The 17,669-nt window shown below is 43.8% G+C and overlaps 1 protein-coding gene across 6 annotated transcripts in view; it reads left to right on the forward strand.

Annotated features, from left to right (window-relative positions):
* TADA2A (transcriptional adaptor 2A) overlaps window positions 1-17,669 on the forward strand; it is a 56,935-nt gene that overhangs the window by 4,245 nt on the left and 35,021 nt on the right. For 3 of the 6 annotated variants that reach the window (XM_002719249.5, XM_051824704.2, XM_051824702.2), the window contains exons 3-4: window positions 5,054-5,160; window positions 7,239-7,298. In XM_002719249.5, coding sequence (XP_002719295.1) covers window positions 5,054-5,160; window positions 7,239-7,298 — 167 coding nt within the window. Of the gene's footprint in view, window positions 1-2,346; window positions 2,519-3,830; window positions 3,946-5,053; window positions 5,161-7,238; window positions 7,299-17,669 lie in introns of those variants that run through there. The other 3 variants (XM_070061047.1, XM_008271156.4, XM_070061048.1) reach the window with 3 other exon arrangements.

The following is a 17,669-nucleotide window of genomic DNA, read 5'->3' on the forward strand; positions in this document are numbered from 1 at the left end:
GATATTTGCATACCACTTATTAAGCTTTCAGTCCATTTGCTTTTTTCATTGGTACTCACTCGCTCCCTCCACTGTAAGAATAGACACATATACCAAGTGTCTTTTCCAAATCACTTTGAGATAGGTGACATATATCATGGCCCTTTACCCTTAAGTACCTCAGTGTTTATTTCCTGAGAATTAACCTCAGCAGAATGATCACTTTTAGTAAATTCAATATTGAAGGGTTGGTGTTGTGGCAGAGCAGGTGTTAGCTTTTTATTGCCTCTGGATTTTGAATAATGGTTAAAATAAGAAAGCCTTTCTGTTCTAGGCTATAGAAAATTCTGGAATATCTTTTTAATTAAATTAGTTTGAAAGGCAGAGTGACAGAAAGGGAGGGTGAGAGAGAGAGAAAGAGATATCTTTCATCTGCTGGTTCACTCACCAGCACCCACAACGTCTGAGGTTGGGCCAGGCCAAGGCAAGGAGGCAGAAAGGCAATCCGGTCTCCCACGGGGTGGCAAGAACCCAAGTAACTGGGTCAGTTGATATGACCATTTAATTTGGGGTAGCAACATCACAGGTAGTTCCTGAATATTTTTTTTCCTGAATATCTTTTTGAAGAACAATTTGGCTGTTTATATCAGTATCAGAGAGCCTCAAAATCCTGCAACAGGGGCTGGCCTTGTGCTGCAGCAGGTTAAGCCTCCGTCTGCAATACCAGCATCTTATATGCGTTTTGGATCGAATTCTGTTTGTTCCACCTCTGATCCAGCTCTCTGCTAATGCTCTTGGGAAAACAACAGAAAATGGCACAAATATTTGGGCCCCTGTCACCTACATGGGAGACTGGGATGAAGGTCCTGGCTCCTAGCTTTGGCCTGGCCCAGCCCTGGCCATTGTAATCATTTGGGGAGTAACCCTGGCGATGAAGATGTCTTTCTTTCCCTCTCTCTCTTCTCTCTGTAACTCTTGCCTTTCAAATAAATGGTCTCTTAAAAATCCTGTAGCAGTCTTTTACACACTCAACAGTTCAAGAATGAGGAAAAAAATATATATATATCCTGAGGAATAAATGTGAGCTATTACATTCACATAGTTGTTAATCTCAACATTCTTTTTAAAAATGAAAAGTCAGAAACAAAATTAATGCTGACCAACCGAAAGGGAGCTGATTAGATTAATTGTTCTGAGCAATTGTTCTGAACCTGCTGATACCCACGGATTTCATAATTTTAAACCCCTTTTATCATTGAAAATGCAATACTTAGATAATACAAATATATCTACACATAGAATTTCAAAAAATAGAAATAATGCTCTAACTATAGGAAAGGCGATAAACCCAAATATACTTCAAAAAGTTTGTGGAAAAAAATGAAACCAAAAGGTGCTTTTAGGGTAGGGCATTTGGCACAGTTGGTAAGACTCCACTTAGGGGGCCGGCGCTGTGGCTCGTTGGGTTAACGCCTTGGCCTGCAGTGCCAGCATCCTATATGGATCCTGTTGTAGTCCTGGCTGCTCCTCTTCTGATCCAGCTCTCTGCTATGGCCCGGGAAAGCAGTAGAAGATGGCCCAAGTCCTTGGGCCCCTGCACCCACGTGGGAGACCCAGAAGAAGCTCCTGGCTCCTGGCTTCGGATCAGCACAGCTCCGGCTGTTGAGGCCATCTGGGGAGTGAACCATCGGATGGAAGACCTCTCTCTCTCTCTCTCTCTCTCTCTCTCTCTCTCTGTAACTCTTTCAAAGAAATAAATAAGTATTAAAAAAAAAAAAAAAAACTCCACTTAGGATGCCCACATCCCATATTGGTTCAAGTTTTGTCTCTACCCATCCTGGGAATCAGCACATGATGGCTTAAGTATATGGGTTCCTGCCATCTATGTGGGAGACTCAGATGGAGTTCTGGCCTCTGGCTCTGGCCTGACCCAGCTCTGGTTGCTGTGGACGTTTAGGGAATGAAGCAGCAGATGGAAGATCTCCGTCTATCTCTGCTTTTCAGATTTAAAATAAATAATAATTTTTATAAATATAAGTTGATTGAAATCCATGTGTTTTTTTTTTTCATAATTTGCATTTTCCATGAACTTTTTGAAGACTCCCAGATGCTTGGGCAGAAGATATTTTTGCACTAAAATAAGCTCCTTTTTTTTTTTTAAGATTTGTTTGTTTATTTGAAAGTCAGAGTTACACAGAGAGAGAGAAGGAGAGACAGTGAGTGAGAGAGAGAGAGAGTCTTTCATCCACTGGTTCATTCCCCAACAGCTGGAGCTGTGCTGATCCAAACCCAGGAGCCAGGAGCTTCTTCCAGGTCTCATGGGTGCAGGGGCCCAAGGACTTGGACCATCTTCTGCTGCTTTTGCAGGTCATAGCACAGGGCTGGATTGGAAGTGGAGCAGCCGGGACTTGAACTGGTGCCCATATAGGATGCTGGCACTGCAGGTCTGGGCCTTAACCTGCTGTACCACAGCGCCGATGCCATTAAGCTCATATTTTAATTCCATTTCCCACAAACTTTTTGAAATACCCTAGTAAAGGTAAGTAATTTACAATGAAATGAAATATCTCAGTATGTTTACACTGAGAAGATTAAGTAGTCAGATGTTTGTACTTATGTTGAAACACTGCATCCTACAACTACAAAAACAGTGATTCAGGTGTATTGTGTTGATTACTAAGACGTACCACAAGCACAATAACTCCTGGTTAAGTTCTGAGCAGAACAAAATAGTCTCTTCTAGAATTGTTTGGTTGCCTTACTGGAGATTTCAATGTATGTTAAGACTCAAATATCTTGCTTTATTATATTAATTCCTGGGTCATGTAATTTGAGGGTTTTCACCTCAAATTTGAATATTTGAAAGGACACAGGTCGCATTTTGTTGCATAGGAATGTCTTAAGTATTGCAAGATGCTGAGAATCCTTGGCCCCTGCCTGCAAAATGCCAGTAGTGCTCCCTAGTCATTGTGGCAACAAAAAAAAGTACATCCTTGGACTTCCACAATTTCTTTGTGGGCCCAGCGCTGTGACATAGTGGGTAAAGCTGCCGCCTGCAGTGCCAGCAATCCCATATGGGTGCTGGTTCGAGTCCTGGCTGCTCCACTTCCTATCCAGCTCTCTGCTTTGGCCTGGGAAAGCAGTAAAAGATGGCCCGAGTCCTTGGCCCCTGCACCTGCAAGGGAAGACGTGGGGGAAGGTTCTGGCTCCTGGCTTCGGATCAGCTCAGCTCTGGCCGTTGCGGCTATATGGGGAATGAACCAGTGGATGGAAGACCTCTCACTCTCTCTGCCTCTCTCTCTGCCCCTGCCTCTCTAACTCTGCCTTTCAAATAAATAAATAAATCTTTTAAAAAAATTTCTTAGTAGAGAGAAATTGAGAACCATTAGTTTAGATGATTGACACAATGTAATATTACCAGCCACTAAAAAGAATGAGAAAGATTTATGTGTATTGTCATGGAAAAAATACAGTATGTTTCCTTTTTTTTTTTTTTTTTTTTAATTTACCTGTTGATTTGAAAAGAGAGCAAGGTCTTCCATCTGCTGATCACTCCCCAAAATGGCCACAGCAGCCAGGTCTGGACCAGGCCAAAAGCATGAGCTAAAATTTCCATCCATGTCTCCCACATAGGTGGCAGGGGCCCTAGCATTAGGGCCAGCTCCTGCTGCTTTACCAGGTGTATATAATAAGAAGCTGTATCAGAAGTGGAGCAGCCAAGACTTGAACCGGCTCACCTATATATCCAGCATCACAAACAGGACCTAACCTGCTATGCCACATGCTAGCCCTCTACAGTGTGTGTGTGTGTGTGTGTGTGTGTGTGTGTGTATATATATATATTTTGACAGGCAGAGTGGACAGTGAGAGAGAGGGACAAAGAGAAAGGTCTTCCTTTTCCCGTTGGTTCACTCTCCAGTGGCCGCTGCAGCCGGCGCACCGCGCTGATCCGAAGGCAGGAGCCAGGTACTTATCCTGGTCTCCCATGGGGTGCAGGGCCCAAGGACTTGGGCCATCCTCCACTGCACTCCCTGGCCACAGCAGAGAGCTGGCCTGGAAGAGGTGCAACCGGGAGAGAATCCAGCGCCCCGACCGGGACTAGAACCCGGTGTGCCGGTGCCGCAAGGCGGAGTATTAGCCTAGTGAGCCACGGCGCCGGCCTACAGTATATTTTTAAGTGGGGGGAAAAAAGACTTTGAAACATATATAGTGTTGCGTGGACTTCAGGGAGGAAAATGCTGTTATGGAATCTGAGAATTCCTGCCCCAGGTTACCAAATACCTGTAAACCCTTACCTCCAAAGCCTTTGTTCTCTTAGATTCCTGCAGTTGATGACAGAGAATAGTTTTGCTGGGTTTCCCTTGGGGAGTCAGCCAGGGACACATTTGTCTGCATTGTTACTAGTTCAGAGTGTACTCCTTGCCTTGGTATCTCAGAGACATACCACTGTCGCTGGGAGTGGGAGGTGGTCTGCTGTGTTCTGTGCTTCCCTTCAGGAAAGGGAGGGAGTTTTCCTGGGTTTAAATCCCAGCTCATGTGAAGTTTAAATCTGAAGATACACGCTTAAATGAGTTTTCTTTTTCCCTCCAACATTTTATTATGAAAAACTTCTAAACTTAAAGAAAAGTTGAAAGAAAGAACAGTGTGGTGATACTTATATGGCTGCTGCCTAGCTTCAGCACTTGTTACCGTTTTGTCAGATTTACTGTATGTATGTTTTGTGTAGGTATACTTTTGTGTGTGTGTGTGTATATACTTTTTCCCCTTGGAAAAGTGAGCTGTGGGTAACGTGAAATCTGCCATTTAAATCTTGGGTTTATAAATCTGTGTGTGTGGGCCGTATCTGCTTATGTGAGGTTTGAAATAACAAGTACAGTGTAGGTAGCAGCAAAGCTGCCCTGAAATAAAAAGCAGCATACTTTTTTGCTGCTTAGTTGGAATGAGTTCGTCTTATCTCTGTGAACCTTTCTGCACAGTTCAATGACTTGTGTGGTCCTTTGTGGTTTTTATCTTTTTGTAGTTAAGCTAACCATAGGTGTTTTGAAACAGTGTATTTGTTTTCTCTTTGTCCTAGATGATCCCTCTGATAAGCCACCCTGCAGAGGCTGCTCCTCCTACCTGATGGAGCCTTACATTAAGTGTGCTGAATGTGGGCCACCTCCTTTTTTCCTCTGCTTGCAGGTAACTCAGTCAAGAGAGGCTTGCCTCTCCTTGTCTGGTTTATGGGTGTAGTAATTCAGAGATTACTATCGATTGCTCATACATTGTTCAGTCCGTTCCTTCCAGTCAGTCTCGCGTTACACATTTTACCAGTGAAGAGCTAGGGAACAGAGCAAATAGATGAGGCAGCCTGTTGACGCTCTATCTCCAGCTTAAGCTGGTTTTGCAAGTAGATTCAAAGTACTGGAACTACGGGAGACAGAGCTGGCGGGTTGTTCCACTTAATGACACTGTTTATTGTCTTGTTGGAGAGTAACCTCTGTTCAGGTGAAAAAAAAGGGAACAAACTAATTAATTATAAGGGCTTACTGTGTGCCAATTAGTATTTTGAGTACTTTACATGAATTAACCCTTCAATCACCACTATAAATCCTATGGAGTAAAGATGATCATTATCCCTGTTTTAAAGGAAAAGAAACTCAGGCAAAGAGAGTTCAGGTACTTGCTCAAGGTCACATGGCAAATAACCATGTCTGATCAGATGTAAAACATTATTGATTATAAGAAGCATCCATATTTTAGAAGTTGATGCATAAAAACAACTAAAGAAAGTTGTGAAATGTACAGAATTCTGATTTCAGAATTTTAAAATACGGGGGCTGGTGTTGTTGCACAGCATGTAAAGCCGCCAACTGCATGCATTGCAAGCATTCCATATGGGCTCTGGTTCATGTCCCTGCTGTTCCAGCTGTGATCCAGCTCCCTTCTAATGGCCTAGTAAAGCAGCTAGATAATGACCCAAGTACCTGGGCCCCTGCCACCCACGTGGGAGACCTGGAAGAAGTTCACAGCTCCTGGCTTCAGCCTGGCCCAGCCCTGGCCATTGTGAACTAGCAGATGGAATATCTCCCTTTCTCTGTCTCTCCCTCTCTGTAACTCTGGCTTTCAAAATAAATAAATCTTTAAAAAAATTATTTTTAAATACGAAAATAGTATTTGTCCTGGAATTGCTGCAATATGGTGAGTGTAGAGCCAGGGCTCGTGCTCTTCCTGAAGGTGGAGTTTTTCTCTTTGAGAGGCACTGAAAAGCTGTGATCATAGTGTACCATTCTCTTATGCCTTCAGACAAGATTAAATTAATTCTTAAAAACTCCACACAGTGTTCTCAACATGAAAATAATGTTAAATGCCTGGGGTGATGTATATGCCAGTTACCGTGATCTGAGCATTACAGTTTGTCTACAGGTATTGAAATTTCACACTGTACCCCATAGATTTGTTTAATTATTATGTATCAGTTAAAATTTTATTTATCTATTTTAAAGATGTATTATTTATTTATTTATTTGAAAGGCAGAATGACAAAGAGAGATTATTTCAACTACTGGTTTACTTTCAAAATGACTGCATCAGGCTGGCGCTGTGGCTCAGTTGGCTAATCATCCGCCTGCGGTGCCAGCACCCTGGGTTCTAGTCCCGGTTGGGGCGCCGGTTCTGTTCCGGCTGCTCCTCTTCCAGTCCAGCTCTCTGCTGTGGCCCCGGAGTGCAGTGGAGGATGGCCCAAGTGCTTCGGCCCTGCACCCGCATGGGAGACCAGGAGTAAGCACCTGGCTCCTGGCTTCGGATCGGTACAGCACACCGGCCGTGGTGGCCATTTGAGGGGTGAACCAACAGAAAAGGAAGATCTTTCTCTCTGTCTGTCTCTTTCTCTCACTGTCTAACTCTGCCTATCAAAAAAAAAAAATTGACTGCATCAGTTAGGGCTTGGCCAGGCTGAAGCCAGGAGCCTCAGACTCCACCCAGGTTTCTCATGTGGGTGACAGGGGCCCAAGTCCTAGGGCCAGCTTCCACTGCTTTCTAGGTGCATTAGCAGGGAGCTGATTGGAAGTAGAGCAGCCGGGATTCAAATCAGCACTCTGATCTGAAATTCTGGCATCAGAATTAACTTAATCTGCTTAACCTGCTGTGTCATAAATCCAGCCATTAAAAATATATTTTTTTAAAAAACCTATCACAAGGGTATCCAGAAACTGTCTTCTATCCTTTAAAGAGATATTTTTAAAGCAAGTTTTAGTAACTTAATTTTGCTTTCTTTGCAGTGTTTCACTCGAGGATTTGAGTACAAGAAACATCAAAGTGATCATACATATGAAATAATGGTAATGATGACGTTACTGGGAATTTCCAATCGTTTTTTAAGTATTAGTCTGGGAGTTATCGCCAAATATCTCTTTCCCTTTTTTTCCCTCCTCTTCTGGATTTCATAATCATTATCCAGTAAGTTTTATTGGGGTTTTATGGAGCTACTAAGGTATTTAAGTACAGTTAGACTTAACCACTCATTTTTGTTTTCAGTTTATAAGGTACTGAGGGACGTATTTTTCAGTATTGTCCAATGTGAGGTAAAGAGGTATGTTGCCCTGTATGTTGGTTGATACTCATCAACCCAGGGTACTGTCTGTCCAGTGTGTGCTGCCAGTGTGCTTCATGATAGTGGTGGTGTGTGGCATTCTATCCCTCTACTTTGGGGACATTAGTTATCCTTTGAGAGTTAAGTTATAAAATGAACAGAAGAGCAAATGAGTTAATACTGTGTGTAAAATCACTTTGAAGGGACAGACTGACTTATGGGTTGGAATAAGATATGACTATGATTGTTTATACTGCCACTTTTTGGGGGGAGTAAGGGGGTGGTATTCAATGTTTATTTTTAGGGTTGGTTTACTTTATTTTTTATTTATCTTTTTTAAAAAAACATTTTATTTATTTGAAAGAGTTACTGAGAGAGGTAGAGACAGAGACCGAGAGAGAGAGAGAGAGAGGTCTTCTATTCACTGGTTCACTCTTCAAATGGCTGCCACGGCCAGAGATGCGCTGATCTGAAGCCAGGAGTCATGAGCTCCTTCCAGGTCTCCCACTTGGGTGCAGGGGCCCAAGGACTTAGGCCATCCTCTGCTGCTTTCCCAGATGCATTAGCAGGGAGCTGGATAGGAAGTAGAGTAGCCGGTACTCAAACCGGCACCCATATGGGTTGCCTTGTGCTGCAGGCCAAGGTTTTAACCCACTGCGCCACAGCATTGGCCCCTATATTTTATTGATTGATATATAAGAGAATAGATTTCATGAATTTCATAGATATGATTCCAAGAATGCATTGATACTTTCCTCCCTCCCTCCTTTTTCCTTTCTTTTCTTTTTTTTTTTTTTGAATTTTTGTGATAACATACTTTGAATTTACCTTATAATTTAATTACAGGCTTAATGCTACTCTAAACAATGGGCTCTACAAGTAAAAGATCACTGTTCCACAGGGGTATAGATTAGGGTTATATACAGCAGTCAAATCACAAGATGTCAGTTTAGCTCAAATACATCATTTGGTTCCCTCCCCTCCCCTCCCCTCCCCTCCCCTCCCCTCCCCTCCCCTCCCCTCCCCTTCCCTTCCCTTTTTCTATATATTTTAGTTATATATATGTATATATCTATATATATATTTAATTAGAACCAACCAGAGAAAACATGATTTCCATCTTTTTGGGGTCTGGCTTATTTCACTAAGCATAATGGTTTCCAGTTGCATCCATTTGTTGCAAAAGACAGGATTTCATTCTTTTTTATGGTTGAGTAGTATTCCGTCATGTATATGTACCCCATTTTCTTCATCTGGTTATCAGTTGATGGACATCTAGGTTGATTCCTGTGCTGCCACCTTTAAACCTTTAAAGAGAGAGTGAAAGGGCTGCTGTCCTTCCCTGCCCTGACCAGGGAGGAGAAGGGGTGGTTTAATTAGCTAGAGTGAATATCTGGTCTACTCGACAGCCATGTAGATACACCTTTGTCAACATGGTTTTGTCAGTTAGCACAGCACAGTAAATATGTAGCTAAATCTCCTAACTCACCAAGCAGTTTTCTGATATTTGGCTCCATGTAATCTTTCTGAAAGGAAAGAATGCTGGCTGATATGGCAGTAATAATTTCACATTGCAGATTACTCATTTGGCACTCTCTTAGTTTTCTGTGGGTGTTGTAACAAATTATCAAATATTAAGTGGCCTAAGACAGCTCAAATTTATGATCTCACAGATCTGTAGGTCATTTTAAAGTATTTTTATTTATTTGAAAGGCAGAGCAACAGAGATAGATTTTTTTATCAGCTGTTTCATTCCCCAAATGCCTACAACAACTGGGCCAGGCCAAAGCCACGAGGCAGGAACTCCATCCAAGTCTCCCACATGGGTGGCATAGACCCAGCTACTTCTACTGAAGGTGCATGCTAGGAGGAAGCTATATCGGAAGCAGAGTTCAGACTCAATCTCAGTCACTCCAGTATGTGGTTTAGTCCGCTGCACCACAGTACCTAGCCTGCAGTTCTGTAGGTCAGATGACTGTTAGCCTCAGCCTAGTTGCCCTGTGTCCCATGAGACTGAAATGAAGGTATTGACTGCCCTGGGCTCTTATCTGGAGGCCTGGGGGAGAATCCACTTACAGGCTTTTTCAGATTGTTGGCAGAATTCACTGCCTTGAAGTTGTAGAAATGACACCTGCTGTTCCTTACTGGCTGTTGGCCAGGGCTTGTTCTCTGGCTTCTAGAGGCTACCTACATTTCCTGGCTCTTGGCTCCTTTTCTGTATCCTCAAAGCCAACAATGCAAAGTCCTTGAGGATTGTTAATGAAATGCCTGGAATCTCTGTGATCTGTGTTGCCTCATCTCTCCCATGCTGAATCTCTCCAGTCCTTTTACCTTCCTCTTCTACTTCAAAGGCCCCTAGTAAGGCCCCTTGTGATTACACTGGGCCCACTTAGGATCAGCTCACTCCTTTGTCAGCTGATCAGTAACCTTAATTCTGTCTGCAAAGTCCCTTAACAGCAGTACTTCCTTTGTGTTTGGATAATCAGGGGTCAAGAATCTTGGGAGGAGGTGGGGACACTTTTAGAATTCTGCCTACAATAGCACTGTTGCTATTTACTTTGGTGTCTTGAAAGTCCAGGAGGAGTGAAATCAGCAACTTTCTGAATCAGCTTGAACATTTTTTGGATCCTATTAAAACTGTTTCTAGACCTATAATACTGAAAGATTTTAGACCATAATGAAGTAATAGAAAATAGGTACTTTGTAAGAGTTCTTTGGAACTAACTGATTAGCCTTTCCCAGCACTCCTGTGAGTTCTTTTGGTCTATTTTTAAAGAAATTTTTTCATTTATGTTAGAGGCAGAGAGAGTGAGGTCTCATTCACTGGTTCACTCCTCAAATGCCTGTGATGGCTATGACTGGCCAGGCCTAAGCTGGGAGTTGGGAACTCAGTTGACATCTCCCACCTGGGTGGCAGGAACTCAGTTACTTGAGCCGTCACTGCTGCTTCCCAGGGTCTGCATTAAGTATTCCAGAGTCAGGAGCCAGGGCTGGGAATCACATCCAAGCATTCTGACATGAGACACAGCTTTGTAACCCCTAGGCTAAACATCTGTCTCCCTTTTTCTTTTAAGTAATGTTTTCACTAATTATAAGACTTGAAGGGGGAACGGCACTGTGGTGTACTGGGCTAAATCTCTACCTGCATTGCTAGAATCCCATTTCAGTGCCAATTCTTGTCCCGGCTGCTCCTCTTCTGATCCCCCTCTGCTATTGGCCTGGGAAAGCAGTAGAAGATGGCTCAAGTGCTTGGGCCCCTGTAGCCGTTACTGGAGGGAAGGCTATGGTGGAAGCCGTGGGGTTCTTGTCTTCACGCAAGAAAGAATTGAGGCATGAGACAGAGAGCAGAGTGTTAAGGCTTTACTGGGGACAGGGCATCCATGAGAATGGAAAGGACAGATAGAAAGAGCACCCAGTTGCTCGGAGGACCGGGGAAGAGCGAGGTTACATGGTTGAATGGAGAGAAGGAAGGAAGGAGGGAGGGAAGAAGAGAAGGAGGGAGAGCAGGAGGGTGGGCAGGCCAGGCAGGTGGCTCAGTAGAGAGGCAGAGAGCTGAGGACACAGTCTGCTTGGACTCCCTAAGTTTTTAAGGGAGTCTGTTTACCCACTGCTCCCTCTCCTCCAGGACAAAGGATGGAGAGTCCTGGTGAAAGGGTTTGTTGGCTGAAAATTAGCAAATTCCTCCCCAGATGTGCTGGCAGCCAAGGGCAGAGTGGAGGGGCTTCCCTTGAGTAGGGGGGCTTCCCTTAGGGCATCTGAGAAGGTTTTATTGCCCCATGTTATCAGGTCCTGAGGAGAGAGAATTCTTCTGGGAGCTTTCCTTGGAGGAAGGACTGGGCCCACCTGGGAGGTTATCAGGGTCTGGGCAGGACTTTGCAGGGCAAGATGCTGGGCTTCAGGCCTTTCTCATACACACATGGCCTCAATATCAATATCTGACTTCCTACCTAACACACCCACATGGGAGACCTGGAAGAAACTTCTGATTCCTGGCTTCTGATCAGCTCAGCTCCAGCGGTTGCTGCCATCTGGGGTGTGAACCAGCAATTGGAGTACCTTTCTCTCTGTTTCTCCCTCTCTCTGTAACTCTGCCTCTTGAATAAATGAATAAAATCTTAAAAAAAAAAAAAAAAAAAAAAAAAAAAAAAAGACTTGAAGGGGCCAGCATTGTGACACAACAGTTTAGGCTGCTACCTACAGTGCCAGCATCCCATATGGATACTGGTTCAGGAGTCCCAGTTGCTGCACTTCTGATCCAGCTCCCTGCTAATGCTCCTGGGAGAGCAATGCAATGGAAGATGGCCCAGGTGCTTGGGCTCCCGCACCCATGTGGGAGACCCTGATGAAGGCTCCTGGCTCCTGGCTTTGGCCTGGCCTAGACTGGGCAGTTGCAGCCACTTGGAGAGTGAACCCTGGATAGGAGATCTCTCTCTCTCCCCTTCTCTCGCTGCAGCTCTGCCTTTCAAATAAATAAAATAAATGTTTTTTTAAAAAAGGACTTAATGAAAATTTTTCCCTTTTTTAAATTGCAAAATGAATGAAGGATTGGAAAGTTGTATTCAGAGTAGCTGTGACCAAGTTTATTTCACCAGAGTTATCAGATCTTCAGAGAACTTATTCTTCCCAAACTCACACAAGAAGGCCTGGAGCCAGAATACAAATTTATTCATTTAAATAGTGAAATAATTCCTTAAAGAGATCATTCAGTGTGGTATGGGTGGGTTGATACACATCCTTATCAATTGTGGGGAAGCTTACCGGGAGTTGATTGAGCTATTCTGTCTTCTGCATGAGCAGACACATTTAAGAGTTCTTTTACTTTGGGAGCTTCGGTGGGCTACTCATACTCTTTGTGAGCAATCTTATCTGTCCCCAGAGAATGTTTCCTTCTGTAGGAATGATGACCAAATTTTGACTTTCTATACATGAAACCACTAAAAACTCAATTTTTTGCATATGAAGCTTCATAACTTTAAATGGTTTTTAGTACTTTTATCATCTCCCAGTGCTGTATTTTTGGGAGTTACTCATGCTGTGGTGGGTGGTGCATTAATCAAGATTTCTGAGTTCTGTTTCTATTTTTTGTCTTGTAATTCTTAGAACCTTGAACAACTGAAGGCAGCTCTTTCTGTCACACCCTTTATCCCAGTGATTCTTAAATTTTAGTGCATAAGAATCACTGGGGAGCCTCTTAGAAATGTAAATTTGTAGACCCTGCTGTTAGATTCTGGCTCCTCTGGGCTGAGGTTGGGCCAGGAGTTGAATAACGTTGATTCAACTTAAGAAGAACTGCCTCATGCCTTTTGAGTGTGTGTGCACTATGGAAAATTTTTATTGTTTATCTACAGCAAAGTTGGTGAAGGGTAATTATTATTCTAAAATACAGTTTTAGGAATAACATAGGCTCTTCAGCTAATGTATGAGTTGTCGTGTTTATGTGTCTATATGATGCTTGCCAGATTGAGAGTGGTTATTATGCACTGAATACAAATATAGACCCTGAAATTGTTCTCTTGGATCTCATAATATCTTATGCACTAGGCATATCCATAGTACATGCTTAGATAAAAATGTATTGCTTATTAATGGTATAATTTTATAAATCGTGACAGTTGTTTTAAAGATGTATTTATTTTATTTGAAAGAGTAGAGAGATTTTCCATCTGCTGGTTCACTTCCCCAAATGGGCTGGTAGGGGACGCTGGGACCCAAGCACTTGGGCCATCTTCTGCTGCTTTCCTAGGCTCATTAGCAGTTAGCAGGGAGCTGGATCGGAATTGGAGCAACCAGTACTGGAACTGGCTTCCAGTGTGGAATGCCAGTATCTCAGGTGGCAGCCTAACTTGTGTATCACAACACCAGCCTATAAGTTTGTTGTTGCTGTTACTGACAAAAGATGTAATAATCAATGTAACTTTCTTTTCTTTAACTTTGTATTATAAAAGTTTCAAACATTAAAAAGACTGGTGTTCAATTATCCACTGCTGTAAACAGCCATCCTATAACAACTTGGATTAAAACAACCATTTTGGGGCCGGTGCTGTGGCACAGTTGGTTAATCCTCCATCCCAGTTCGAGTCCCGGCTGCTCTGCTTCCATTTTTTTTTTTTTTAAACATTTATTTATTTATTTATTTGAAAGAGTTAAACAGAGATAGGAGAGGCAGAGAGAGAGAGAGGTTTTCTATCCAATGGATCACTCCCCAGTTGGCCGCAATAGCCGGAGCTGTGCTGATCCAAAGCCAGGAGCCAGGAGCTTCCTGCAGGTCTCCCACATGGGTGCAGGGGCCCGCTTGGGCCATCTTCTGCTTTCCCAGGCCATAGTAGAGAGCTGGACCGGAAGTGGAGCAACCAGGTCTCGAACCGGCACCCATATGGGATGCCAGCGCTCAGGCCAGGGCTTTTACCTGCTGTGCCACAGTGCCGGACCCAATCCAGCTCTCTGCTATGGCCTGGAGAAGCAGTGGAAGATGGCCCAAGTCCTTGGGCCCCTGCACCCATGTGGGAGACCTGGAAGAAGCACTTCGGATTGGCGCAGCTCCGGCCATTGTGGCCATTTGGAGAGTGAACCAGTGAATGGAAGACCTTTCTGTTTCTCCCTCTCCTTCTCTGTAACTCTACCTCTCAAATAAAATAATAAATAAAATGTTAAAAAAAAACAAAACCAACAACCATTTTGTTATCTCCCACAGTTTTGTGAGTCAGGAATCCAGACCAGACACACAGAGAGAAGCTCTACGTTCTGTATAGTGTGATGGTGCTGGAAGCCTCCATAGACTTATTTCCTGTACGCGAACCCCTCATCAGGGTGGATTTAACTGACTGGGGATCCGCGGGAACCATCACTGGAGTCCTTGGTTTCTCTCCAGTTTGTTTTAGGGTGACTCCCTACTTAGGCTGCTTGCTTTCCCCATGACTTCTCCACAGAGTCTGTCCAGCAAGAAGGCTAGATTTTTTTACTTAGTGGGTTATAAGCATGAAGGTAGAAGCTGCCATGTCTTTGTAAGCAAATCACAGGTCAAGCCCATATCAAGTGAGAAGGTTTGGGGGCTGGTGCTGTGGCGCAGCAGGTTAAAGCCCTGGCCTGAAGTGCCGGCATCCCATATGGGCATCGGTTCTAGTCCCGGCTGCTCCTCTTCCGATCCAGCTCTCTGCTGTGGCCTAGGAAAGCAGTGGAACATTGCCCAAGTCCTTGGGCTCCTGCACCCATGTGGGAAACCTGGAAGAAGCTCCTGGCTCCTGGCTTCAGATCGGCGCAGCTCCAGCCATTGTGGCCATCTGGGGAGTGAACCAGTGGATGGAAGACCTCTCTCTCTGTCTTTAAAAAAAAAAAAAAAAAGTGAGAAGGTATGAATTCTAGAAGTTCATTTGGGGGCTATGCACTGTAACTACCTATATACGTGGTGTAATAAAATTTCCATATTCCAGTCACTGGCTCTTAAAATGATCTCATATGTTCGCCAGTTCAAGCCCGGTTTCTTCACTTCCAATCCAGCTCCCTGCTAATGCACCTGGGAAAGTAGCAAAGGATGGCTCAGGTGCTTGGGCCCTGCACCCATGTGAGGGACCTAGAAGAAGTTCCTGGTTCCTGACTTTGGACCGACACAGTAGTTGCAGCCATCTGGGGAGTGAATCAGCAGATAGAAAACCTCTCTCTGTGTGTATAATTCTACCTTTCAAATAAATACATCTTAAGAAAAAAAAAACAAAGTGTGGGTATTTGGTGCATTGGTTAAGATGCTGCTTGATGGGGCCGGTGCTGTGGCGTAGCGAGTAAAGAAGCTGCCGCCTTTAGTGCCAGCATGCCATCTGGGCACCAGTTCGAGTCCCAGCTGCTCCACTTCTGATCCAGCTCTCTGCTATGGCCTGGGAAAGCAGTAGAAGATGGCCCAAACCCTTGGGCCCCTGCACCCACATGGGAGACCTGGACGAAGCTCCTGGCTCTTGACTTTGGATCAGCGCAGCCCCAGCTGTTGCAGCCAGTTGGGAAGTGAACCAGCAGATGGAAGACCTTTCTCTCTTTGCCTCTCCTTCATCTGTGTAAATCTGACTTTCAAATAAATAAATCTATCCTTAAAAAATAAAAATGATGCTGCTTGGAATGCCTGCATCCTATTGGAATGCCATGCTCAAGTCACAGGTCTGGTCTGCTTTTTTTTTTTTTTTTTTTTAAACTATTTATTTATTTTTTTGAAAAGTAAAACAATAAAGGGATGGAGTGAGAGAGAGATTGAGAGATCTTCCATCTTTTGCTTCACTTTCCACATGACTACAGCAGCCATGTCTGGACCAGGATTCAGGAACTCCATCCTGTTCTATGTGGGTGACAGAGTCTCAGGTATGTGGACCATCATCCACTGCCTTCCCAGATGCTTTAGCAGGAAGCTGGTTTGGAAGCGGAGCAGCAGGAACTTGAGTTGGTCCTTCTGTATGGGTTGCTGGACACAACACCATCCCCATCTGATTCCAACTTCCTGCTAATGCACACCCTGTGAGGCAGCAGGTGGGAGTCCCTGCCAACCACTTGGAAGACCTGGGTGGAGTGCCAGGCTCCTATTGTTGACATTTGGGCATGAACCAGTTATCTCTTTCTCTGCCTCTCAGATAAAGAAAGATGTAAGACATGCACAGGGCAAGGCACATGGGAAGGGGCATGGCGTGGAACTTCCATGTCCTCTCTGGGCACACCACCCTTCAGGTGCCTCCATGTGTTCAATAATGTGCAAAGCTTCTCTCTGGTTTCTCTTAATTTATTTAACTTTGAAAAACTGGGTTGTATGTCTTATAGAGATTAGTATGATCTGTATTTTGTTGAGAAACATGTTTCTCTGTTATCTGTGTTTCCTATAAATTGATATTTATGTTTAGTAACTACACTGAATTAATTTATTATGGTTGTCTATATCTGTTAACTGATAAGGGATGGCAAATAGTGATTTTTAAGTCTATAGTTCCTTTTAATTTTTTTTCAGAATAATTCCATAAAAAGAAACATTATTATCTGTGTGGTCAACCAAAGGAAATTTTGTGTCAGAAAAACAGGATAAGTGCTGATTATTTCCTTTTTTTGAAGATTTTTTTCTTTCTTTATTTAAAGATTTATTTATTTTACTGAAAGTCAGAGTTACACAGAAAGAAAAGGAAAGGCAGAGAGAGAGAGAGGTGGGTCTTCCATCCACTGGTTCACTCCCTAGATGGCCACAACAGCCAGAGCTGAGCCGATCCAAAGCCAGAAGGTGGCTTTATCCACTTTACCACAGCGCCAGCCCCCAACCTCATTGATCTTACATCTATATCTTCATTTTCCCAAGCCCCAAATCCTACTTTCCAGTGATATCAGTGTAATGACTTAATTTGATTTACTTCATAACTTATATGCAGTAATCTCAGAGTAACTGCAACTGCATTAAAGAAAATAATCCCGGGGCTGACTCTGTGGTATATCAGGATAAGCTGCCACCTGCTGAGCCAGCATCCCATATGGGCACCTGTTGAAGTCCCCCCCAGCTGCTCTACTTCCAATCCAGCTCTCTGGTAATAAGTCTGGGAAAGAAGCAGAGGGTGGCCCAAATCTTGGGCCCCTGCACCCAAATGGGATGCACCCAAATGGGACACCTGAAAGAAACACCTGGCTCCTGGCTTTGGCCTGGCCCAGCCTTGGTCGTTCCAACCATTTGGGGAGTGAACCCCTCCCTCTCCCCCTTCCTCTTCCTATTCTCTTCCTCCCTCCCTCCTCTCTCTCTGTAACTCTGCCTTTCAAATAAATAAAATGAATCTTTAAAAGAATTTTTTAAAATAAAATTAGTCTAGATTATTTTTTAGTAATTCTTTTGTTTTTTATTTTCTTCAAGATTCATTTATTTAGGAGACAGAGACAGGAAGAGAGGGATCTACCATCTACTGGTTCACTTTACAGGTGGTTGCAACAGCTAGGGCTAAACCATGCTGAAGCCAGGAGCTTCATCCAGGTTTCCCACATTAGCCATCTTCCGATGATTTCCTAGGCCATTAGCAGGAAGCTGGATAGGAAATGGAGCAGCCAGGACATGAACTGGCACCCATATGGGATGTTGGCGCCGCAGGCAGCGGCCTTACCTGCTACGCCACAGCACCGGCCCATA

The sequence above is a fragment of the Oryctolagus cuniculus genome, chromosome 17, assembly GCF_964237555.1.
Source record: "Oryctolagus cuniculus chromosome 17, mOryCun1.1, whole genome shotgun sequence".
Lineage (NCBI taxonomy): Eukaryota > Metazoa > Chordata > Mammalia > Lagomorpha > Leporidae > Oryctolagus > Oryctolagus cuniculus.